Source organism: Orycteropus afer, unplaced genomic scaffold (assembly GCF_000298275.1).
Source record: "Orycteropus afer afer isolate SDZICR_OR568_19922 unplaced genomic scaffold, OryAfe1.0 scaffold00190, whole genome shotgun sequence".
Lineage (NCBI taxonomy): Eukaryota > Metazoa > Chordata > Mammalia > Tubulidentata > Orycteropodidae > Orycteropus > Orycteropus afer.
Genome location: NW_006921777.1, coordinates 559435 through 586254, shown reverse-complemented (window position 1 = coordinate 586254; position 26820 = coordinate 559435). Strand labels below are relative to the sequence as shown.

Genomic DNA, 26820 nt, shown 5'->3' with positions numbered 1-26820 from the left:
ATGGGAACCCTAGGAGCTCTGGTAGCATAGTGCCTAAGGCACTTGACTGCTGACCAGAAGGCTGGTGGTTCAAACCCACCAGCCACTCCTCGGAAGGAAAGTTGGGCAATCCTACTTCCGTAGTGATACTGCCTCGGAAACCCAAGGAGGGGTCGCTATGAGTCTGGGCTGACTCAACTGGCAAATAACAACAACAACAACATGGGAACTCAAGAAATGAAAGAATTGGAGCTACAAAAAGATGTGATGTTTCCAACAGAAGCATTACTAAAGCAGAAAACAAACAAACAAAAAACAACTGCTATTGAGTTGATTACAACTCATAGTGACCCCCACTGGGTTTCCAAAGCAGTAAACCTTTATGGAAGTAGATTGCCTTGTCTTCCTTCTGAGGACCAGCTGGTGGTTTTGAACTGCCAACCTTCAGATTAGCAGTCAAAATGCCTTAGGCACTGCACCACCAGAGCTCCTTACTGAAGTAGAAAGAGGCACCACTTTACACAAATACACACACATGTTGAAAATATTTTCACTATCAGTCAACTCTATTGAACTGACATTTATAAAATATTCATCCAGCATCAGCAGAATATACATTCTTCTCAAGTTCACATGGGACATTTACCAAGATACACTATATCTGGCCCATAAAATACAAATAAGCAAATTTTAAAAAATAGAAATCATGCAAACTATGCTCTCAGACCACAATGGAATTAAATTAGATATCAATAACAGAAAGATAGCTGGAAACTCCCATAGTATTTACAGAAAAAAACAACACATTTCTAAAGGAAAAAAAACTGGATCAAAGAAGAAATCTCAAGAAAAATTAAGATATACCTTGAATGAAAATACAGCTTATCAAAATCTGTAGGATACAGCAAAAGCTGTGCTTAAAGGGAAATGTATAGTATCAGATGCACATATCAGTAAAGAAGAAAGATCTCAAATCAATTATTTAAGCTTCAAACTTTGGAAACTAGAAAAAGTAGAGCAAATTAAATCCAAAGTAGGCAGAAGAAATACAGTAACAACTAACACAAAATCATTTTAAATTAAAACAGGAAATCAATAGAGAAAAGTTGAATGTATTGCTTTTCCCATATAGATAGATAAATCATAGAACAGGTAAACAATTTACTTTTTGAAAAATGGATATAACAAGAGGCTCCCCAGATTAAATACATTTCTTTAAATTGTTAAATTATATCCTGGCAATAATTTCCACAGTTGGAGACTCTGGCTGATTTAGCACACATTGCAAATTATAGATAAGACAAAATAAAATCATAATAAAAGTGTAGCATATAAGCTTCTTAGAGTTTGGACTTCTGTACACTTCATCCTTATATTTAGAAAGGAATGTGCAAAAGTCTGAGGAAATCTGACATAACCATTGCATTCTTTTGAAATCAGAATTCACATTTTCAGAGGAAAGGTACTAAGAAATTAACCCAGATTTGCCAGAAAATTTCCTGTCAGAAAGCAATCAACAATCTTCAGTATCTGAGGGGTGTACAGTGAACCTCATGATACTCTTCTCTCTCATGTTTATGTCACGAATGCAAATTCTACCTGTGTTGAATAATAGTATGATGCTTTATTCATAATGCTGGAGAGTAAGACTCAAAGTGAGAGAACGACTATGAGTACATATTGAAACAAGGTAAAAGTTCTATATATCATCATCATTTTAAACTCTGAATCAGTTGTTCAAGATTGCATGCTTATGGAACTGGTGAATGTTCTTTGGGCCTAAAATATGGCACCAATGAAATGATATTGGGGTATGTGATGTTTTGCTTTATATTACTATGTGATTCTATTTTTCAACCTGCTCTCAGATTTCTGTAACTTTTAAAATAAGGGAAAAAGAAAGATATCGTATTGCACTTGAAATGAGTAAAACCAAAATCATCAATAATGTAAAAACACATTTTGTAACATTTCAGTTGTTAGAAATTCAGAAAATTTCTCATCAATAAATACAATTTAATGGAACACAAATGCAAGTCTTATTTTTCCCAAGAACCTAAATCTAAAGAACTAGACATAATCTATTTGAAATGTAAAAAGACAAGTTTATGTAGTTTAATTCTACTTTAAAAAAAAAAAAGGGTCAGGCTCTTATAAAAGCTTTTTAATATAGTTATGAAATTTTTGAAAATAGCCTTATAGTATCATTTAGAGTACAAAGTCTCTAAGAAAGTCAACTTGATCTCATTTCCCATACTGTTGAATTATAGATTTACTTCAATAAGTATTCAAAATAAAATACAAAGGGATGTTCTGATTACCTGGTGCCGCTGTGACAGGAATATACAACAAATGGGATGGCCTTAACAGAAGTTTATTCTCTTACAGTTTGGAGGCTTTAAGTCCAAGTTCAAAGTGCCAGGCTCTAGGGGCTGGGTGAAAGCCCCTCAACCTTGGGGTCCAGCTCTGCCTCCTGCTCCCGGCCCACTAGAGCTAGAGGCGTTTCTTCACTCAGACAGCTGCTGGTTGCTGAGGCTGACAAACCCAAGGCTGACAAGTAAAAGGGCATAGTCCTGATGTTACCAAACCACACAGAAGGCCATTAATTTAAGTCCATTGTAAGTCCCGAAGTCGGCAGAGCATGGCAGGCTGCTGAACAATGACAAAGCTACATGCAGGGTCCAAGCGTGCCATAAGCTAGAGACCATTCCCAAAGCTGTTTCTTATATATGGGAAGCAGACATACCCAAAGCAGCTATTGAGGTAGATACCACCATGTAGTTGATTGCCAGTCTCATCACAGGGAATAACTACCACCAGCTGCCCAGCCACTCAACCAGGCCCAGCCAAGTTGCCACAAAAACACAACCACAATTGATTTCTAAAAAAAAACTAAAATGGATTACTGTAAAAGGGTAGTAGTAGTAATAATATTGTGAGGACCTGTCTAATTTCAGGGGGATAATGCAAACCAAGTTCAGCACAAGGCTGATTCTGGAAGTGGAGGTCAGACATCCTTCCACTCTCCAATCTTTTTACCAATTCTAACACCAGCCATCCCTCCCATGGCACTCTCTACTAGGCTGTGGGGTTTGATAATCCATTGCAACGGCCACACAGAACCCACAGACCATACTTACCGTTGAAGTTTTATTAAGGAAGCAACAGGGTACAACTTGGGAACAGAATCAACAGGCTACAACCTGGGGTCAGAACAGAACGAATGTAAGCAAAGTCTCCCTTCTTTGGCTCCTCTTACTGTGCAGGCTTGCTCTCGGCTGCCACCAGAGGACAGGCTCCCCTCAGCCCTGCTGTCTATCTCCACTGGCTCTGTCACTGTCTTCAGTGTTACAGCCCTTGACTCCTCCCTCTGCTTCTCTCTTTTTTCTTCCTTCTGTTACTTCTTGGTGCTTCTCTTCCTGCTACTTTCTATCTCCAAAACCCACTGTGGGACTGGCTGCTTAAGTATATAAAATCCTTGTCATTTTCAAAGCATGGCACTCCCACTAGGTCCATGAACTGACTGATCCTCTCTCAGTAGGCCACACTCACTTCATTTGCATAATAGGCTACAACTCACCTCATTTGCATAGTCTATTGACCAGTCCCTGTAAAATGCATACCTGTGACAGGGCAGGCTGCAGCCTAAGGCCAGACAAAAATTATTAAACCAAATTTTTACAACTTGCCCAGGAAATGTCAAGCAACCTGGGCAAAAGCAACCAACCCCTCTAGGGTAGAAAACTAGGGCAAAAGTAACTCCTCAGAGCTTAGAATAAAAACTTCTCAAACTGTTTTTCCAAAGAACCAAGGAAAAAGCTACATAAAGGAACTCATATCACTAAAATTACAGTCACTCTTGATGGTGTCTTGGTGAATAAAAGAAGGAGCTCTGGTAGCATAGTGGCTAAGACACTTGCCTGCTAACCAGAGGGCTGGCGGTTCAAACCCACCAGCCACTCCTCGGAAGGAAGGTTGGGCAATCCTACTTCCGTAGTGATACTGGCTCGGAAACCCAAGGAGGGGTTGCTATGAGTCGGGGCCGACTCGACGGCACATAACAACAACAACAACAACATGTAAGTGCCAATGGAACTAAGAGTTTTCAAAGTCTAATGGTCATAATCCTCCTCTTAAGGGATCTGCAATAGATATGTACAAACTATATTCGTCTTTATTTGAAATTTTATTAATACTTTCTCATTGGTTTTTACAGCAAGAGAAATTGGGTGATATCTGCTTCTCCCTTCGCTATGTACCTACTGCTGGTAAACTGACTGTTGTCATTCTGGAGGCAAAGAACCTGAAGAAGATGGATGTGGGTGGCTTATCGGGTAAGTCTGTTATGTTGATTGCTTTTTAAAAAATGCTGTTCATCATGGATAGCAAATGCATATCAAAGCTGCTGTGACTTCCCACTTCCTATTGATCAAAGTTCTCTTTCCTATCAAGGCTGGAAGCAGCCATAAAATTCATCCCAACAAAGCACCCCAGGAGTTACTCTCAATCTATTGGATTAACACATAAAATAAAACAAGTTTTCCTGCTTCATAAACAAAGCATCAATCCTCAGTTTTGCCGCATTGATAGCTGACAATTTTTGTTTTTATTCAGAAAGACAATGCCTACCACAGATCACAGTTGAGTTTTGGTTTTAGGGTTTATTGTCATTGTTATCGTTGTTTTTGATCAAAATTCATACATGATATAAAAATAGTGTTTCATCTTAGATTAATAGGCATTTGAAAGCCTAACAGTTTTTTTACAATAGCATTTTATTTAAGATTCAGCATTTAAAATTTATATATGAAGAATTACATTTCTGTTTGAGTGTGAACCTTCATGATAATGCATTTATTTTCTACAATTTATGTTGGGAGTAACTCACTGCCATCGAGTAGGATCCGACTCATAGCGACCCCTCTTTGGGTTTCCAAGGCGATATCACTATGGATATAGATTGCCCAACCTTCCTTCTGAGGAATGGCTGGTGGGCTTGAACCTCCAACCTTCTGGTTAGTAGTAGTCAAATGCCTTAGACTTTTTTCATAGAAACTTCTATATAACCCAATGTAAGTAAGAGATAAAGAACTCTGGTGGTACAGTGCCTAGGGCATTTGACTGCAAACCTGAAAGTTGGCAGTTCAAACCCACCAGCCACTCTGTGGAAGGAAGATGAGGCAATTTACTTCTGTAAAGATTTACAGCCTTGGAAATCCAATGGAGATCACTATGAGTCAGAATTGGCTTGATGACAGTGGGTTTGGTTTTCATTTAGTAAAATATGGTGAGTAAAGTATACTCCTGTTCAAAAGCAGAGTCAAGTCAAGGACTTTGTTTGCTTCCACAGTTTAATTTTTTTTTTTCTTCTCTATGTGATTAAATCAATTATATTCCTAATTTTTTTATTAAATCATTAAAATATGAGGAATTTTCTTGATATGTCCCAAGTTAATTATAAATAGACTGCAATTGCCATTGTTTGTGGCTATGGAATTCGAATCAACACTATGTTAACTCAATACTTTCGCTAATAGAAGTATTTCCAGCCTCAAAATGTTACCCTAAAGTAGCATGGTGATTTTTATATTCTAAAGCAGACAGCAAAAAAACTGTTAAACCTGAGTTTCCATTTAATGGATCTTTGATTTGTCAACCACATTCTCCTGCTGCCTAAGTTTTTTCTCTTTGTAAGTCACCTAGAGAAGCTTTATTTATTCTTTCATGTCACTAAGATTCTATTTAATAACTCACTGCTTTCACTGTCGAATAACATAGCAGAACAAATTTAAAGAGCAAGCAGTTTCATCTAAAAAATGTAAACAGTATTTAATATGTCTATATGTGATTTTAAAAATACAGAGACACTTTAACTGCAAAAACTGTTCAATTGATTACTACTTAGTATACAAAGCAATGATTCTAGACACCTTTGACTTTTCCAAAGCTTTCCTTTGATTCAAAGATGAGTACTATTACATGATTCCTTTGCATTCTCTATCTCATGCTTCATTCCAAATTTCCATGGTAACCATCACCTCTTTACCCAAATACTTAATATTCTTCTGCCTCACAATTCATCCTATACCTTTCTCCAGAGTTCCAGAAGATTTACCATGAAGCCACTAAAACTTCTGGGCCCATCATTCTAGGACCCTTCCAAGGTCCTAGAAATAAGTGCCCATGGTCATAGAAAGATATTTTAAGCCCAAATTGTTAATCATCGTTTGTTGTCTCATTCTACTCTGACTTCTTCAGCATCTATCCCTTCTTGTTTGGTGGAATCAGAGAGGCTACAAGCATCTTTGGGATCTGGCTGAGGGAATTTGGGTTTAGCAGGATATATTTATTATGGCTTGTAGTCATGGCAATGCATAGTTATGTAATTGTTAGCCATCCCTGTGAAAGGCATGCTTTTGGATGACTCCTACCACTCACTGCACTGACTAAGAAATGTAACATGAAAGCTGAAAAGGTCATAAAAGCTGAAAAGGTCATATCTAATTTAGTATTCATAATCTTATATTGTTTTTTCTAAAGAGGGCTCTAAAATCACATTGACTCAGAAAGAATACAACCTGGAACCATCTTTGCATTTGAATGACCTGGAAGGATTTCAGTCTTTTAATTAAATTTAATTATTAAATACTAAATATTAAAAAGTATGTATTTAAAGGTTAATTATTTTTTAATAGTCCTAACCTTAATGGCTCACTGTTGCCAGTGGAATTAAGTCATAATCACTCAGGTCAGCTATATTCTTCCAGACTCTTTCCCACCATATCTAGACATTCTAAACATACTGTGCAACTTGCAATCTTCATTCTTCGCTTAGGTCATTTCTCCTACCTGGAATTCCCTTCCTTTAAACAATGCCCCATAAGTCTTTTTCATTCTTCAAGCACAGCTTATGTATTATTTCCTCTACCCACCAGCCACTCCTCGGAAGGAAGGTTGGGCAATCCTACTTCCGTAGTGATACTGCCTCGGAAACCCAAGGAGGGGTCGCTATGAGTCAGGGCCGACTTGATGGCTTACAACAACAACAACAACAACATCCATTCAACAAATATTTATTATGCCCATACTCAATTTCAGGCATTGTTCTTAGCATTAGATTTATACCAATGTTATAAAACAGCCAAAAGGCTCTTTCCTCATGGACGTTACATGCTACATGGGGAAAATAAACAAAATCAATAAATGAGAAAAGCATTCCATATGTCAAGTAGTGATAAGTGTTAAGGCAAAAGTAAAGCTGGGAAGTAGGATAGGGTGTGTTAGAAGAGTACAATTTTAAATACATGGTCAGGGAAAGTCTCATGAGTAGATGACATTACTACAACTAACTGGAAGAGGGAAGAAGTGAGCCATGGGTGTCTAGGGCAAAGAGAATTTTTGGTGGAGAGGCCTCTTGAAGACTTTTCTGATCCATTCCAATACAAGAAATCTTTACCTTTTTAAAATGCCAGTAGCAGTTTGTTTACATTCTCAAACATCACTGTCTCTCTCACTAGACTGTATTTTTATCTCCCACAATGCCCTCGCTGACTGGTAGCAATGAATATAGCTGCTGAATGAATAATGAATTATTTACAAAGGAGATATGGCCTGAAAAAAACAAGTCTTGCATTTCAAATTGTTTAACTTACTTACCATCAAAATAACTTTATGGGTTTGGATGGTCTGTCTCGAAGTAATTTGACCTATGCCCAAGGATATCAAAATTATGTAACAAGATCATACTAGGCAATTCTGATGCAAAGTGCATTTGCTGGTAATGGTCAGTTAATTGGAATAAAAGTGGACTATTTTGCGAGGGTTTAGATCCCACCCTGCCACTCACTAGCTGTTTGACCTTCCATAGATTACTAAGCTTTTCTAAGTTTCAGTTGCACTGTCTATAAAGTGGGAGTAATAACCTTGATAAGGTTATAGTAAAAAGTCAATAAGAGCGCAGAGTCTGGCACACCTAAATGCTCAGCAGATATTGTCATTGCTATTTCTATTAGTAAATTTTTCAGATCTTAGGCAAAAACCAAACCCACTGCCATCGAGTCGATTCATACTCAATAACAACCCTCATTGGACTTCCAAGGAGGTAAAATCTTTACAGAAGTAGATTGTCCCATCTTCCTTCCATGGAATAGCTGGTAGGTTTGAACTACCAACCTTCTGGTTAGCAGTCAATGCCTTTGTTGCAGCTTAGACTAGATATACAAAAATATGAAAGCACCCAATGGACAGTTCAGCCAATTGATTGATTCAGTGGGGGAAAAAAAGAAAGTTCATCAGTTTTTTTTTATAGGATTGGCTGATCAATTCAGGCAAAATGATCCCCATTAGGCTCATGTTTTGCAAGCCCCAATAATTAATAAGACAAAATAAGAAATTAAAGGTATTGAAAGAGTTAAGAATTCTCAAAATGATGAGTTTGTATGTCTTACAATTTTGAGATATATCATTTTTGTGCTCAAATTTGTACCTGTGTAAAATGCCAAAGTCAGATAATAATCAAATAACTTGCTTTTAATTGAATTTCTTATCCCTGCTTATATCCTAACAATTACTTTATGCAAGTTTTTTGGTTTTGGGGGTTTTTTTGATGGGAGGAGTTACTTCAGAAACTTGAGGCTTCTTGATGCAGCTTATAAATCGCAAAATGGAATTTTAAATTTTAATTTATTAGGTAGAAATTCTATTTTCCCTTTAAAACTGACAATAATTTTTAACTCTTAAAAATCATTATAGAACACTTTCTAGTTTAGAAACCCTTTTCTAACATGGCTTTTTCATGTGGTCCTCATGATAGTCTTGTCAGCTAGTTTCTGAAGGTAATATCTGCATTTCAACAGTGAGAATATTGAACTTTAGAGACATTAGATAACATACGAAAAGCAATTTACTCCAGAACTGGCACATAGAAGGCATTCAGTACTGACAGTTGCTTTTCTCCTTACTGCCGTTCAAAGTCATTTGATTTGTGGTGGTATTGCTATGACTGAAGCCCAAGTCTCCTGATTCCAATGCAGAACCTGTTCTAATATACACCATTCGATCTTCCCCACATCTACCATCTTTGAGATGAAAGAAGAAGGATTTCCCATATGTGTTGGAATCTACTTGACTACAACAGGTTTGGTGTTCTGGCTTGAACTCCTAAAAGTGACTCCCCTGCCAGGAGCTGATAGACAAGACAAGGTCATGAGAGTTTGTAAGGCTAGAAATGGAGGCTTCAGGAATTATTGGACAGGGAGACATTCATGGAGACTGGAGAAATTTCCATCTATATAAACCCCTGTGACTATCAGTTACTGTCAAGTCCACTCGGACCCATGGCAACTGGACCTGTTGGAGTAGAACCGTGCCATAGGGCTTCCAGTGGCTGACTCTTCTGAAGCAGATTGTTAGACTTCCTTCCAAGGCACCACTAGGTGGACTCAGCCTCCAGTCTTTGCGTCAGCTCCCAAACGTGTTAACCTCATGACTACTCCCAGTCGATAATTCCCGGACACTTGCTTTCTCCATAGAACCATAAATTGACCTCCTCGCCTGTCCTGTGCTTCTGGCAGACCTCTTGGGCCTGGCCCATTTCCTCCTTTCCTAGAAACGAGCGCACAGTCCTTTTTGAGGTTTTCTGTGTTTCACTGCTAGGAACCATAGCAGACAAAGGCAAATAAGAAGTTTGCAGCCTTACCCTTGATGCAATTTATATTTACCTAAATTGTGAAAACAACAGCACACCAAGCATGGCAGCAAGAGGGTACTAGGAAAATGTATGTAAAGGACTAGTCCTGTTCCTCTCTCCAGCAGCCTCAAGGAGCTATAGAGGTGCTGTGAGGTAAGATCAGGGAGTCTTTTTTTTTTTTTTTTTTAATTTACCTTAGATGTCAGGCTCAAGCAAAGATAAAAAATATCATACTAGTGTCATCTTTCATCTTTTTTTTTTTTTTTTTAATGTTAATAAATGGGGTTTATTGCCTTGAAGTGGGAAGGGATGTGGTCATGATAGATTGGCCACTCTGGGCTCTCCTGGATGCTTGTCACAGGGACAGCATAGCCCCCACTTGAGAAATCTTCACACCTTGTTCTATCTCTGCAGGGGAATCCCAGGATTCCAGCAACTTCTGTTCTGAGAAGCAGAGATCCCAGCATAAGCCAAATTCTAAGTTAGAACATTTTTGTCAGTGATGTGAAATACACCCTCTTCTCAAATTAATTCTATTTCTCTCATTACTGAAATACCCTCTTTCCTGAAAAATATCCAATGTCTGAACTGTTATTTTTCCTTCAGTTTCTTCCACTGAAAGAGAAGATAGCAGCAATAGATTGGTCCTTTAGACATTATAGAATCTTTTCTTAATCACCTTATATGTCTGTAAGGCATTTGACTGCTAACCAGAAGGCTGATGGTTCAAACCTACCAGCCACTCCTTGGAAGGAAGGTTGGGCAATCTACTTCTGTAGTGATACCGCCCCAGAAACCCAAGGAGGGGTAACTATGAGTCGGGTGTGACTCAACAGTGCATAACAACAACAACAAGGTATTTGACTGCTAACCAGAAGGCTGGAGGTTCAAACCCACCTCAAACCCACCAGCCACTCCTCAGAAGGAAGGTTGGGTAATCTACTTCCGTAATGATACTGCTTTGGAAACCCAAGGAGGGGTCGCTATGCGTCAGATTAGACTCCATGGCAGTGTGTTTAGTTTGGTTTTACTGTTGCTGAAAGTATGACAAAGAGAACTACTCCAAACACAACTGATGTGTAAAAAAGCCACTAGTCTGGGAGCTTGGCCAATATATAAAGTGGTAAAAACTTATTTGAGGCAATTAGATAGGGATATGCAAATTAATGGACCATGATATCAGGGTCAAGCAATAATATGCAAATAAACTGGCATATTATTGAGCTAATGGAACAGGAATATGCATAATAAGTTGATGTCAGAAGGCTTCATCATAATTTTAGGGTTGAATGTTATAATATAAAATTAATTCTGGGAAACTTCAAAATGCTTACTTACAATATTGATCAACTAACCTGAATCCACAAGATGTGAACAAATTGATCTTGGAAAGAAATGACAAATCTTGAAATGAGAAACTGATTTTTATATTAAAAAGAGGTATAACCAATTCCCATCCGAGTTGAGATGTAGGTACACTTATAGTCCCACAGAGTGGATGTATGCCTGAAGGATTATCATGGGTTTTAAGGAGATGAGAAGAGCAGATGTGGGGTGCAGGGCCAGATTTGAACCAAGAGATATGAGTGATGGGCTGAAAAATGTATTAGTTCAGAACAATTAGCACAAATACTCCTAAGTAGGTCCTTTAGCCAGCAGATACATGTACAGTCATTCAACAAACATCATTTGAATACCCACTCTGTGTCAAGCACCATGCTAGTGCTTGGGTATACAAATAATAACAACAGCACACACTTGCACAGCATAATATGTGCCAGACACTTACCTAAATACTTTATATATGTTAACCAATACAATCCACAGAATCCTATGAGGTAGGTATTAATTGTAATGCTATTTTATTGATGGAAGTTAGGCATAGAGAGGTAAATAACTTGTCCAAGGTCATAGAATTAGTAATTAGAAATAAAATTAGATTGTGCTAGAAGTTAGCACAATCTACCAGTCTCTATGAATACAATGTGAGTTCCAAGCCCTTTTCTTCTCTCACCAGATTCAACGCAGAGAGAAGGTGGCTAACTACATGTTACAGTTTGAAAGATACTAAAAAGTGTACCCGATTCCAAGTATCTTCTATATCTAAACTAAAATTTCATCATCGAAGCCAATAGTATAAATTAACTGGTTGATTGTTTAATTAATACTTTAGCTACTTAGCAAAGACAGGATCAATGAGTCATAAAAGCGGATAACAAATGTTAATTATTTCCATACTAAAAGAGACCTTCTCGGTTTTTGTCTCTTTTGTGCAGATTGGTATGTTATTTTAATGATTCCTTGCATGTTAACAAGGATGTTTATGCTTTATTATATCATGATAGAGAGGTAGGGATATTGCCAGAAAATGGAATAAAGTTGAAGTCCACGGGACTTGACAGCCTATTAGGTAGTAGAGAGAATCTAAACAAAAACGTCACCTACTAATCAATTTCAACAAGCACTGATTCTGGGAGAAAGTGTGAAATTATTGCAGCAGTGCCTCAATATGATATCACAATACAAAAGCTTGTTATTGATGTTAGCTGTCTTTGAATAAGCTCACAGAGATCCCATGCACAGAAGGAAATGCTTCTCGGGAGCAGATTCGACAATGTTCCATTGTGTTCCATAGGGTTTTCACTGATTTTCAGACCAGGTGGTCAGGCCTTTCTTCCTAGTCTGTCTCATCTAGAAGCTCTGCTGACATTTGGTCAGCATCATAGCAACACTCAAGCCTCCACTGAGAGGCAGATAGTGGGTGTGTATGAGGTACATTGGCTGCCAATCAAACTCGAGTCTCCAGCACAAAAAAAAAAAAAAAAAAAAAAACAACCTCACTGCCGTCAAAGTTGATTCGACTCATAGCAACCCCTCTTTGAGCTTCCAACGTGGTATCACTACAAAAGTAGATTGCCCAATTTTCCTTCCGAGGAGTGGCTGGTGGGGTTGAACCACCAGCCTTCTGGTTAGCAGTCAAATGCCTTAGGCACTATGCCACCAGAGGCAGGAATTCTACCACTGAACCACCAGTCCCTGAGTGGTGTAAATGGTTAACATTCTTGGGTTTCTTTGTTGTCTAAAAGTTGAACATTTAAGTCCAGAGGTCCCTCATGACAATCAACTTCCAAAATCAGCTGTTGAAAATCCCATGGACCACAGTTCTGCTCTGACATAGGGTCACCATGAGTCAGAATCAACAAAAGCTTACTATTCCTTAAAGTACTATGGAACTCTGTTTATCAGAAGTACATATTTAAATATGAAACTTGAAGAAACTGAAATTTCAATAGACAACTGTACCAGGAAAATAAAACTGGGCTGGAAAATGTTTATAAGGGAACTTCGTAGATGGAGAAGGGAAAATAGTAAGTTCCAAATAGGTCTGAACTAAGACACTTTTGGGAGCTCTGGTGGCATCGTGCCTAAGGCATTTGACTGCTCACCAGAAGGCTGACGGTTCAAACCTGCCAACTACTCCTCAGGAGGAAGACTGGGCAATCTACTTCTGTAGAGATACAGCTTGAAACTCCCAATTTTGAAGGTCCATAAATATTCCCAGTCATAGAAATTCAAAGCTCAGAAGATAAACAAAAAAGTCTTGCTAGGTTTGGTAGGAGCTCTGGTAGCATAGTGCCTAAAGCACTTGACTGCTAACCAGAAGGCTGGCGGTTCAAACCCACCAGCCACTCCTCAGAAGGAAGGTTGGGCAATCCTATTTCTGCCGTGATACTGCCTCAGAAACCCAAGGAGGGGTTGCTATGAGTCGGGGCTGACTCGATGGCACATAACAACAACAGGTTTGGTAAGCCAAAAAGGTGAGTTTCATTACAGACAAGCTTAGAAATAATATGCTGAATGAAAAAAATATCCCCAAATTAGAGATCAGAATAAAAAAAATCAATTATAAACCAGGAAAAAAGTCTTATAAGACCATCCACTGAAGACATTCACCAAGGTGCTGCTATATCCAAAAAGGCTTAGTGTTAAATGGAAGATTTTATAAATGCCAGGGAAAAAATGTCCTGCCTTTGCCCATGTGGAGTGCACATAGGTATGGTCTCCCATCTCAAGAAAGACAGTGATGTTAGATTACAAACTGCCAGAGGAGGGAAGCTCTGATAGAGGGATGAACTGATTGTATGCGGGGACAGGCTAACATGATTGGGCCTTTGTAGTCTAGAAAACGAAGAATGAGCAAGGATATGATTAAAGTATGAAAAATCATGAAAGGTATAGCTAGAGAAATACCTGCCTGTTTACCACATCTCACAATACTAGAATTAGGAAGTGACCTTGATGTTTGAGAGAGAATAGATGAAAGGAAGAGCCATTCAGGATGATCTCAAGGGCTCCTTTCTACTCAAAAATTCTTTGTCAGTTTTTCTTCTTCATAGTTGAGTAGTAAGTTTATGAAATGTATCGCTCTAAGAAGTGGAGGAGACTGAAATAAAAGGTTGAGATAAATGTATGTGTCTGTTTTGACTTATAGTTTTACAGGGGGATACTTCTAAACCTTTACTTTGTGTTATCATGCATGGGCATGTATGTGTTGTCATACTCGGTATCCCATGGGCACCCATAAGAAACAGACCCCACAGCTGGATATCTCACTACTCCAATCCAAAATTATTACATCTGCACCTTTGAATAGACAATTTCTATCTCCTACACACATGGGGCTGCTGTGAGTCAGAATCAACTCAACAGCAACTATAATAATTTTCTGTGCAGTATAGAGAAAACAAGGAAAGTCAAAATTTCTAATAGGTAATTGGATTGGCAGGATTAAAGCTCTAAAATAGATCTGTTCTTAAAATTACATTTGGTGCAAATCTGACGAAAGAGATCTTACTATCCATATTTAGTAGGAGCTCTGGTAATGCAGTGCCTAGGCACTTGACTGCTAACCAGAAGTCTGGAAGTTCAAACCCACCCACCACTCCTCGGAAGGAAGATGGGGCAATCTAATTCCGTAGTGACACTGCTTCGGGAACCCAAGGAGGGGTTGCTATGAGTCAAGTCCGACTTGACAGCACATAACAACAACAGCCTAAATCTATGTCATTTTTCTCTTCCTTTCATGAAGCCACAGATGCTTGTTAGTAAAGCTTGTAACAGGTGACAAAAAACTACTACTAAGTTGCAAACATTGCAATAAATAATTTAAAAAAAAATTTTACTTTATTATAATCACTTCCACTTCCAAAAGGATATACTGTTTGTATTTGGTTCTTCAATCCCTTATGCCTAATCTTAGTTATGAAAGTGTTGCTTATTTGGTCTTTTTCAGTGTTCCCATTTGCTATACCATGAGCTACATTATGGCAGGGGTTGTGACTACTAATGTTTGCATCCTCGGAGCCTTTAGCACATGTGTGCTACCTCAAAATACCCTGCCAGAGCAACTGAATTTTAAAATTAATGAATTTTAAAATTCTGTCAATCCAACTGCTTATTTTGTCTTCATCTTCCAACTGATTTGACCTAATTTTTTTTCACTTACCTAAATTATTTGGGCATCGTAGTGTAGTTATCTTATTATAATAGAAATAACATCTGAGAAATAAATAAAACCAAAAATAAGTGAAAATAAAACTCTTGAAATTGATTGATATTGCTGTCATTTGAAGAATTTTTTTCCCCTTTCTTTTATCTCCCTCACTCAGTGGTAGAAAATTGAAACAGACTATCTCCAAGAGATAAGGAAAGAAAATGACCCAAAAATGCATACATTACTATGGTCGTTCATCAATGGCAGTCATAAAGACATTTTCTAGGAGAGAATTAAAGACAGAATGATTCCCTGGTCACATCTTTTTTGCCAAGCAAGGACAGATAAGTCAATGATTAGCATCTTAGTTGCCCACTATTTTGTAGACTAACTCCTTATAAATGGAAGTCAAGAGACCAAAAAGCTGGTTGTGTCTGAATTACTAATGGCCTAACTTTTGCTGCCTATCATTCTTTGTGATACTTGGAAAACTAGAAAGTTTCCTGTATTCTTTTCCTCTACAAACAAACTATTTTAAGTTATTTTTATTTACTTAGGAAATTTATTTTTAAACTTAAAAATATGTCATAAGTACATTTCTTTTATATCCTCAGAAACACAGCTTTTACCTAACATTAAAGCAACATGGTTGATTAGCTTAAGAAATTGGTAGATTTTAAACTAATGCTTTCAGTCAACAATGACAATGTAATTAATTAAACAAACAGAAAAAGAGCCTAAGGCACACTTAGTGACAGCCTACCCACAGAACCAACACATATGCATATGGAAAAGTAAGATTATACTAGTTTCTACCAATATTTAGAAAACAAAACATGTCATCCAGTTGATTCCAACTTACAGCAACCCCCATTAGGTTTCTGAGGAGGTTAATCTTTATGGAAGTAGATCGCCCCATCGTCCTTCCTCAGAGTGGCTGGTGGGTTTGAACCGCCAACCTTCTGGTTAACAGTAAATGCCTCAGACACTATGCCATCAGAGTTCCTTATCTACCAACGTCAGCAGCTGTCATTTGTGGATAATATCATGGACTATTCTAACCTGATTAATTAAGGAAACAAAGTTGCACAAATAACACTATATTTTATTATTTCTCTAGGTTTTTATATTTTAAAAAATAAATGACAACTTTAAAAAATAAAGTTAATCTTTTTACAGCTTGTTTTAATATAGAATGTAAGAAATTAAATTCCCATACCAAGCTCTGTAATCCCTTCCCATTCTTCAGAGATAATTAACCATCCCAAGGCAACAATTAGAAATTTCGTATCCTTCCATGTTTTCTTTTATGCTGATATATATTATACATACATATATGCAGATATGTGCATTTTATAAGATGGGATCATATTAAACATAGTATTGTGACATTTTTTTCATCTAGCAATATACAATGAAAATCCTTCTAGGTAGTTTTTGTTTGTACTTTTTACTGTGATTTGAGTGAAAGTTTACAGAACATGCTGGTTTTCCAGTCAACAATTCATACACATGTTGTTTCATGATTGTAATCCCCACAGTTTAGCAGTACTCTTCCTACTCCCTCCCTGTGTTTCCTGTTTCTATTTAGCCTTCCTTCCTACCCCTTCCTGCCTTCTGAGCTTTATCCCTGGGCAAATGCTGACTTTTTGATCTCTTATGGTTGATTGTTCTAAGGACTGCATACATCCCTGGTGTTACTCTTTACTTTATAACGCTGTCTATTGTTTGGTTGAAAGTTGCACCATGGGGTCAAGTTCATTTCTAGCCTTGAAGGGTGTATAAGGGTCACAGTCTTGGGAATTCCACCACTCTTCATCAGACCAGTAAGTCTGCTCTTTAGATTTTGTCACCTGTTACATTTTTCTATCAGTCTATCCAGGGCCTTCTATTGTGATCTTCTTCAGAGCAGTTGGCAGTAGTAGCCGGTCACTGTCTAGTTCTTCTAGTCTCAGTGTCATGGACATTGAGGTTCAAATGGCCCATTATTCCTTTGGATTTATTGTTTCCACGCATCTTTGATTTTCTTCCCTCTTCTTTGCTGCAGACAGGGAGAAACAAATAGCTAGCTGCACCTTAGATGGCCGCTCACTAGCTTTTGCAACCCAACTCACAACTCACCACAATAAGATGTAGAACATTGTCTTTGTGAACTATGGTATGCCCACTGATTTATCTGTTCCCCAAGATTATGGCCCTAAATCTCCGAAGCCCAACTCGTTCCCACAAGTTGTTTGGTTATGGCTAAGAAGTAGCATAGTGCCTAAGGCACTTGACTGCTAACCAGAAGGCTGGTGGTTCAAACCCACGAGCCACTCCTCAGAAGGAAGATGGGGCAATCTACTTCCGTAGTGATACTGCCTCAGCAAACCAAGGAGGGGTCGCTATGAGTCGGGTCCGACTCGATGGCACATAACAACAACAACAAGTTTTCATAACTCTGACCCTGTTTACTCTACTCTATATGTGGATATATTTAAGCACATACAAATATGTATGTAGAAACATCTGCCAAGTCTATATACGGTCCTATTCACCTACCCATACCTGTTCAGCTTGCCTTTCTGCCTGTGTGGCTACTCATACTGTTTGTTATTACTGATATTGCAGGAATGTGTATATAATAGTACTTACCTTTGTTGTCTGTAACTCTTGTGCACTTCTCCTTGTCTTCCTTTGTGTGGTAGTTAAGGTTACATGTCAGCTTGTCTGGGCCTGGTTTTGAGTGGCTGGGCAGCTGGATGTAGCATTCCCCATGATGGGACTGGTAATCAACTCCATGGTGGAATCTACTGTGAGCAGCTGAGTACCTGCCTTTTAGGGTTTTGATCTGCTCCCAGTATATAAGGAGAAGCTTTAGGAATGGTCTGTAGCCTTTTGGCCTATCTCTTCCCTATTTAATGGATTTCAGTCCATTGTCCAAAATCAGCTGTCCGTAGGTGGATAGATTTACTTCTGGGTTCTCTCAGTTCTGTTCCATTGGTCTAAGTGTCTGTCATTGTACTAGTACTAGGCTGTTTTGACTGCTGTGGCTATATGATAAGCTTTAAGATCAGGAAGCATGTGGCCTGCTACTTTCTTCTCCTTCTTCAGCAATGCTTAGCTTATCAGAGGTCTCTTTCCTTTCCTTAGAAAGTTGGTGACTGTTTTTTCCATCTCTTTAAAGAATGCTCATGGAGTCTGGATCTGCATTGCATTATATCTATAGATCGATTTGGATAGTATTCTCATTTTGACAATGTTAAGTCTTTCTATTCATAGGCATGGTATGTTCTTCCATTTATGTAGGTCTCTTGATTTCTTGCAGCAGTGTTTTGTAGTTTTCTTTGTAGAAGTCTTTTGTATCTCTGGTTAGCTTTACTCTTAAGTATTTTTATCTTTTTGGTAGCTATTGTAAATGGTATTGTTTTCCCAATTTCCATTTCAGAGCTTTCTTTGTTGGTGTACAGGAGTCTGACTGATTTTTGTATGTTAATCTTGTACCTTACCACTTTGCTGAATCTCAATTAGCTCCAATAGTTTTCTTGTTGAGTCTCTGGGGTAAGATCGTATCATCTGCAAATGAGATAGATTTACTCCTTCCTTAGCAATTTGGATACCTTTTATTATTCTTTCTTGCCTTATTGCCCTGACTAGGACTTCCAATACCGTACTGAATAGCAGTGGTGACAGAGGGCATCCTTGTCTGGTTCCCATTAGCAGGCAAATGTTTTCAGTCTCTCTCCATTGAGGATAATGTTCATTGTTTTCCAGGTAGTATTTATATATCTGCCATGATTTCTACTGGTTGCGTATATCACAATGTATTTTTTAATATATTGAATATATGTTTGAATATATCACAGTATGTTTTGTAATTCCCTGAGGAAAACTACTTAACTGAAGACTTAAAAGAAACAACAAATTCCTGAATAGGAAAACAATACTATAAAGATATCAGATCTCCCAAAATTAATATTAGATATCATAAATATAATTAAAAGAGAATACACTGGGAAAAAAATCTATTATGCCTCACGTAAACAGATAAAGTGTTGATGTCCCTATAATACAAAGAGTCCCTATATCAATAAGAGAAGGGAAAGCAAAGGGGAAATCGCTCCCATTTTCTTAATGATCCTAAAATTTGCTTCTGCTTCTTCCACCACTGGTTCCTATTGCTGAGGGATAAGATGTTACATTTATGCAGCTCTTCATGTGTCTAAATAAGAAAGGATTTTAAAGTAAGATGCAATTACCCTAAGTTCAAAATCTAAAATGTGTTGCTTAAAAAGACAACCTGAATTGATTGCAAAGAGTACAAAAAAAAAAAAAAAAAAATCAGGTCATTAGTGTGTAGATTTTTCAGATTTTCATCAACTGTATTTGCAGCAGTTTGAATCCATTAAAATACTCAATTCAGCAACATTGTTATGATCATAAATTGAAGACATCTCTGGCAGTCACTAAAAGTCACAATATATATCATTCTCAAGAAAGTCAAAACCAGCATTTTCAAGGGAATTTCACTATGTCTAAACATTACAAATCCATTTAATCAAACATTTGGAAGATGTGTACACTAAGAGATGCCAATTCAAAGTATATATCTAGAAAATATTCTTGAATGTTATAATATCTTCTTCACATGCAATGAAAACACTGTAAGTGAAACTAGCCTAAAGAGATCCATTATCTTACACTGAAGTTTGTTTACTGTAATTAGAAATCTATTTTAATTGTAACTGAAAGACATGTTCATGTTTTATATAAGGACTTCACTGAAAATTTTTAAAAAATAGTTTAGTGGCAGAGATTTTTTAAGAGGCAATGAATGCTTATGAATTATGCAAGTTTGAACTTTCATTTTAATAACTTCATTAAAATATAAAAACCTTAAAAGCCTCCCAACAGGAATTTAACTTTATAGAAATGCTTTGTACATGCCCTGACCTTGCCAAGAGGCACACCTAAGGCATAATTTAACAGTTATTACAGGGAAAAGCCTAATAATAAATACATATCTGAAAATGCCAGCATTTGTCCTTGCCTCCTTAGTCTCCAGTAGAGTAGAAACACAGCCATAAACTGGTCCCCTGAGAAATAGCAAGGTGCCACAGAAAGAGAATAGCTGATGCCTTTAACCTTTCTGATCCTCAGTTTGTTCATCTATAGAATTGGAGTATTAATGACAGCAACTTTATTGAGAAAACAAATGAGATAATGTTAGATGGAAGCTCTGAGTTGGAGACAGAAATAAATAGCTACCATTGGCTCATGGTGACCTTATACTCACAGGACAAAACATTTCTTGGTCCTATATCATTGTCATGACTGCCCGAATGTTCAAATTCATCCAGGGTCTCCCTCACCTTCTACTTCACCAAGCTTGATACCCTCCTCCAGCAATTGGTCCCTCCTCATGATGAGTCCAAAGCAAGTGGGTCTGTTGTAACCAGTAAGGTTTTCACTGGCTAATTTTCAGAAGTGGATGGCCAGTCCTTTCTTCCTACTCTGTCTTAGTTTGGAAGCCCTGCTGGAACCTGTCCACCATGGGTGGCCCTGCTGGTATTTAAAACACTAGTGACATATTTTGTAGCATCACAGCAACATGCAAGCCACCACAGTATAACAAACTGACAGGTGGTCATTATTACTGACATTTTATAATTATTTTTCTCACCATTTCCTGGTTCCAGCAGAATATGTATTCCTTTATAGATTATATCAATACTCTGTGTGTGTGTGTGTGTGTGTGTGTGTTTAAACATCGCTCCTCTATTAGACTAATCTATGAGGGCATCCAGAGCTAACCAGCAAATTCTTCTCTTTTCTTCTGTTACTACTTGACCACAAGATACATTTTATTTTGTAAGAAAACAGACCAGTGCTGAATTTCCACCACCCTTAAAAAAAAAATTCTCTTAAGTTATTTATCTGAGATTCTTAAGATTCCAGAGTTCTCTTCCAAGTGCCTCTTATCTTAGCAGGCCCAAGATAGTCAGGGCTAATTGGGCCAAATAAGGAGGAAGAATAGAGCCTTTTCCACCCTAATTATCAAGTTAATGCCTGGTTGCTGGACAGACTCTCCTCTAAAATGAAACATCATAAGATGGAACCTGCTATTGCTATGCTAATTGTACTAGAAACTGGCAGGACCTGGTCCCAAAGCAAGCCCTGCTTGTCTTTCCAAAGAATTGTGCCCAGCTAATGAATACCTAATGAGATACAGTATGAGTCAGCATTGGTTGCTCACTGTTGGTGCCTAATTGAGTGGTCAAGACTCCAAGTTTCACTTAACACTACAAATTCTCAGAGCTCAAGTAAAATCAACACCAAAAACAAGAGAAGTACCATATAAACCCCCACATCGTTGCAGCCAAAGGTCCTTTGACCCTCCTCAGCTGATTTTCCTCTAGCTGAAGTTTCCTTTTCTAAATTAAACATACCTTTAGGGTCTGCCCATCTGGCATTTTAAAAAGTGAAAACAAACTCTAGTTGGATCATGGAGCTACTCTGCAGCCTTCACCTAAATCGAGAGAATTGCTCCATTTGCTGACAGCAAAAGGAGCTCAGTTAAAATACGAACTAAGAAACTGGGTAAGAAATGTGAAAAATCGTGGAGTGTTAGTCCTGCAACAGAGATGATTCCGCTATGCCACCTTGATTTGTTCTTTAAATAATTGCTAAATTTGCCCACGTCAGTAATGTAGAACTGTGCCTCTCTCAAACAACTAGCCAGCCTGACCCCAGGTTAAACCAATTACTTAGAAAACATTTTCTGTGAAGCTGTGAACCTGAACACTATCCATACTCCAAACTCCAGGGAAGAAAATGGCAGAACTTCACAGAGTAAGGCAGATAAAAACATGAAATCTGGAGGTACATTCCAGCATTAACCTCCAATGAAAAAATTCTTTGAAAGTATATACTGATTTTGTTGTTGTTGTTGTTATGTGCCGTCGATATACTGATACTAGGGCTATTTTATTTTTATTTTAAATAGAGTTATCTTTTATGTCCTACAGCATGACAACACAATAGAATTAAAATATTATGCAAATTTAGCCCAAAGCTAAAGAGAAAAATATTATCTTCAAGCCATCTATAGGGATAGATACATAGATTTTAATTTAAAAAATAAAAATAAAAAACTGCCATCAAGTCAATTCCAAGTCTTAGTGAGACTTTAGAACAGAGTAAAACTGCCCTATAGGATTTCCAACACTGTAAATCTTTATGGAAGCACACTGCCTCATATCTTTGTCTTGTGGAGGGCCTGGTAGGTTCGAACCACCAAACTTCTGGTTAGCAGCCCAATATATTAACCACTATGCCACCAGTTGTTGTTATGTGCCATAGAGTCAGACCCAACTCATAGCGACCCCTCCTTGGGTTTCCGAGGCAGTATCACTACGGAAGTAGATTGCCCCATCTTCCTTCCGAGGAGTGGCTGGTGGGTTTGAACCACCAGCCTTCTGGTTAGCAGTCAAGCGCCTTAGGCACTATGCTACCAGAGCTCTCTAGAAAGACAGACTTGCCATATTCTATAAATCAAGTTTTTAAATCAAATTGCTCATATAACACTTATAGCATATCTATGTGTTCATTTTGATAATGCTACTTGAACCTGAAAAACTCAATCCAGCCATCTTTAATGCTACAAGAGGAACTAGCTATTAAAGCTACTAGAACTTAGAATATGCTTATAAACAAGTAATCAGGGTTTTGTTGTTGTTGTTGTTTTCCCATTTTGGGTGAGAAAGTTGGAAAAGAGATTTCTTTTTATGTCTGTTTGACTGCTACTGGTCTGGGTCGTTCTTGTCATTGCCTCTCTAACTTTCCATTTAATACTCAGAATGATTTAATCTGAAATGTAAAACAGCAGTGAAATCTCATTATCAACTGAGATTATTCATTTCAAAGATGAGACTCCAGAAACAGAGCTCTTCTACTCTGCACTGGGAGGTCTGCAATACTGCAGTCATTTCTGAGAACACACGTAAGAGAAAGGACATTAGCTTTCTGAAGCAAATCCAGAGGGAAACCAGGTTCAGGCAGAGGGCAGATAGTCTTAGCTGAGGAACTGCCTAAGGAATTGGGAGTTGTTTAACCTACAGAAGAAAAAACTTAGAAAGGAGACAATAATTGCCTGCAAATTTGTGGAGAAAGAATTGAACCTAATCTTGTTAACTATAAAGATCTGATGGGATCAACAGCTGTTAGTGATGGAGATCAATACTTGACTGCTAACCAGAAGGCTGGTTGTTCAAAACCCACCAGCCACTCCTCGAAAGGAAGGTTGAGCAATCTACTTTCATAGAGATACCGCCTCCAAAACCCAAGGAGGGGTCGCTATGAGCCGGATCTGGCTCGATGGCAGTGAGTTAAGCAAAACAAGACATAAACTGACCAGAAATACTAGGTTAGGGATGCTACTCTACCTCCCTGCCATAGGTTAAAAAAGCCCTTTAAATCTGATCAATCTCCTAAAACTCTTATCATTCTATGTAAGAACTAAATAAAGCTTGAAAAAGTCATGCCCAGCCTAAAGCTAACATTTGAACATAGAACATCTATTAAAAAAAATTTTGTCCCCACCAAAATTCATTGTTTTATTTTCCCCTTGAAAAACAAAATCAGAATGAAAGACTACTGTTGTTGTTGTTGTATGTGCTGTTGAGTCAGACCTGACTCACAGCAACCCCTCCTTGGGTTTCCCAGGCCGTATCACTATGGAAGTCAATTGCCCAACCTACCTTCTGAGGAGTGTCTGGTGGGTTTGAACCACCAGCCTTCTGGTTAGCAGTCAAGTGCCTTAGGCACTATGCTACCAGAGCTCCCTACTGGTTAGCAGTCTGCTAATAATAACAACAGCCATAATCTTGTCAGTGCTTTCTGTACTGGTGATTGACAAATTGAATTTGTTTAACCTTAATCATGAACTCATGAGGTAGTTATTAAAGTACCCATATTCAAGTGAGGAAACTGAGGCTTGGCAAAGGCAAGGGACTTGCTTAAGATTTCAGAGTGAATAAATGGCAGGCCCTGCTCCTTACTGCAGCCATGGCTGTTACCAAAGCATGCCTGCTTGCCCACTGTGTCCCACTGTCTAGACTGCACACCCTGTCATTTCAATTGGCCATCATCCCCAAATTGTAGTAACCTCAACTCCAGAAGATAATAAATGCTCTAGTCGTACAAAATGATCATCAGTTTATTCACAATTAATACCCTCTATAGATTATTTTGACAGGGTAACGGTATCCAACTGTGCCTGCAAATGCCAACACATGCAAATCCCCTCAACTTCATAGATAAACAGCTAACACCCTAATGAGCTAAAAAAAAAAAAAAAAAAAAAAAAACTGCTCTTCTTTTTTTCTGTTTCTTATTTCTGCCAGAAAATAATGTCCAGGAGGAATTTATGTTCTTTTCAACCTCTAAAGAAAATAAAAGAGGAAAATGTTTACAAGTTTACATAATACCAAAGAGAGTGGCCATGAACCAATGAGTTATGCTTCCCAGTGACAATCACATGCAGTCACTGAGTTCCTAAGCAGTTTTAATTTACTTTTAATCATTTCAGAAGTCGTGCCTCAGAGGTTTGAGCTAAAAAGCTTCAAAGCATTTTGCCTTTCTATTTCTTCCACTTCCCCATTCCTCCTTTTTCAGTTTGGTGTGTGTGTGGGGGGGAGGCATGCATAGACCAAGTTCAAGTATTTGCTTCCCCAGGAAAAGTTCCCCAGAGAGCCTAGCCCCATATTCATTGTTCCTCACCTTCTCTGTTCACATTTTTTACTTGTTCATTGACTACTCTCTGTCTTTGTTTATTGTATATGCCTTTTCTCATTCATGAACTGTGAGTTCTTTAATCATCAGGTTGCCATGTACCTTAGTTTTTCCTTTGTCTGTATCCCCATGTCACACTGGAAATATCCCTTCTCATGACTGTTACATACTAAAAGTAGTTGTAGCTCTCTCTCTCTGTGAATTCCTTTTGCAAGAAACCCGATCTCATTCACTTTTGTATGGCCATCATCTAGCATTACCCAATGCATGGTAGACCACGACAAAAAAAAAAAAAAAAAAAAAGCCATCTGGTTGATTCCAACTCAGGTGGCCACATGTTTCAGAGTAGAACTGCACTCCCTAGAGCACTCAATGGCTGTGACCTTTCAGAAGTAGATTACCAGGACTTTCTTCCAAGATGCCTCTGGGTGAATTTGAACCACCCACCTGTTGGTTAGTAGACAAGGTCCCATAAGGACTGAAATCAATAAAACGCAGGCATATCGTTTTAGCCCCAATATTAAGCACATGGTATGAATTGAGATGAATGGAATCAGAATAAATCAAACTGAACTGAATACATTAAGACATTATTTTGTCACAGTAAAATTTGCCTGATTTATAATATGTAGACAAATTGATCCGCACAGTCTAGCTATGATGTTGTATAATTCTACTGACTGATAATTCTAGGATTATTTATTACATTCCCATAAAAAGGGCAGCACTGACCCTTTAGGTCTAATGTTGTAATTAGTTCTTTCAGCCAAGGCCATAATGGTGGATACAGCCTGTATCATTGTGTATTTAAAGAATGCTTGGGAGACATAGAGCAAATTCTGGAAGGTTGACAGTGTTTCTGGAAAAACAGACGATATATAAAGGAGCATGAACTGGCACTGCTGATCATACAGGTGGATCTCCCTAACAGGGAGATCTTAAATTTCATTTCTAGGACTAAGTCACTTTCTTGGTCCAAGGTTTGTTGTGTTCCCAGGAGGAGAAGAAGCCCAATTGGCAGCAGCCCCTCACTCAACTCCTCTATTCCTATTATCTCCAGTTTCTACAAATCTGTCAACTAGGGTACATTGTACATTTCTCCTCTAGCTAAGCCTAAGCCCTGCATTAAGCACTTGAGACTCAAGTCAACAAGATGGACATTGTCCTTCCATCATGGAGCCTACAATTTTGAAAAGGAAACCAAATAAGCAAATATGCAAAATAATAATAATAATAATAATAATACAATCCTATGGGAAATATCAACAGGATGTGAGATGGAGAAATGAAGAGAGGCTTCAGGATGTAGACCCCGATTAAGGAGTTGCAGGCAACTCTTTTCTAAAAATTATATCCCTTTCATCAAAACAGCAATTATTTTTGAAAAACAATAGTAATTATTTATAAACTAGATTAATACTCTGTAATAGTTGTGAGGGTAAGGGACATATCTTTCTACAATCTGGGTAACGAGGTTAGGTTTGTCTAATGATGAAGACAGCTATATCCAAACTTTTCATGTTATTTACATATCAGTAAAGATTTTGGAGCAAGTATTCCCCTACTAGGAGCTCTGGTGGTACAGTGGTTAAACCACGAAAATACTAACTAAAAGGTCAGTGGTTTGAACCCACCACCCACTCTGTGGCAGAAAGATTTACAGCCTTGGAAACCCTATGGGGCAGTGGATTTGATTTTTAGTTTTGGTTCCACTATATGTTTACTTGTGGGTTTATAAATTTTTTATATTCCCTGCTGTTGTTGTTGTTGTTGTTTGCCATCAAGTCGGCCCTGACTCATAGTGACCCCTCCTTGGGTTTCCGAGGCAGTATCACTACGGAAGTAGGATTGCCCAACCTTCCTTCCGAGGAGTGGCTGGTGGGTTTGA

At 38.1% G+C, this 26820-nt stretch overlaps 1 protein-coding gene across 1 annotated transcript in view; it reads left to right on the top strand.

The window, feature by feature from the left end:
• SYT1 (synaptotagmin 1) overlaps window positions 1-26820 on the top strand; it is a 280496-nt gene that overhangs the window by 154701 nt on the left and 98975 nt on the right. Inside the window, exon 6 of the mRNA XM_007947552.2 lies at window positions 4196-4313. Within this exon, the coding sequence (XP_007945743.1) occupies window positions 4196-4313 (118 nt within the window). The remainder of the gene's footprint in view (window positions 1-4195; window positions 4314-26820) is intronic.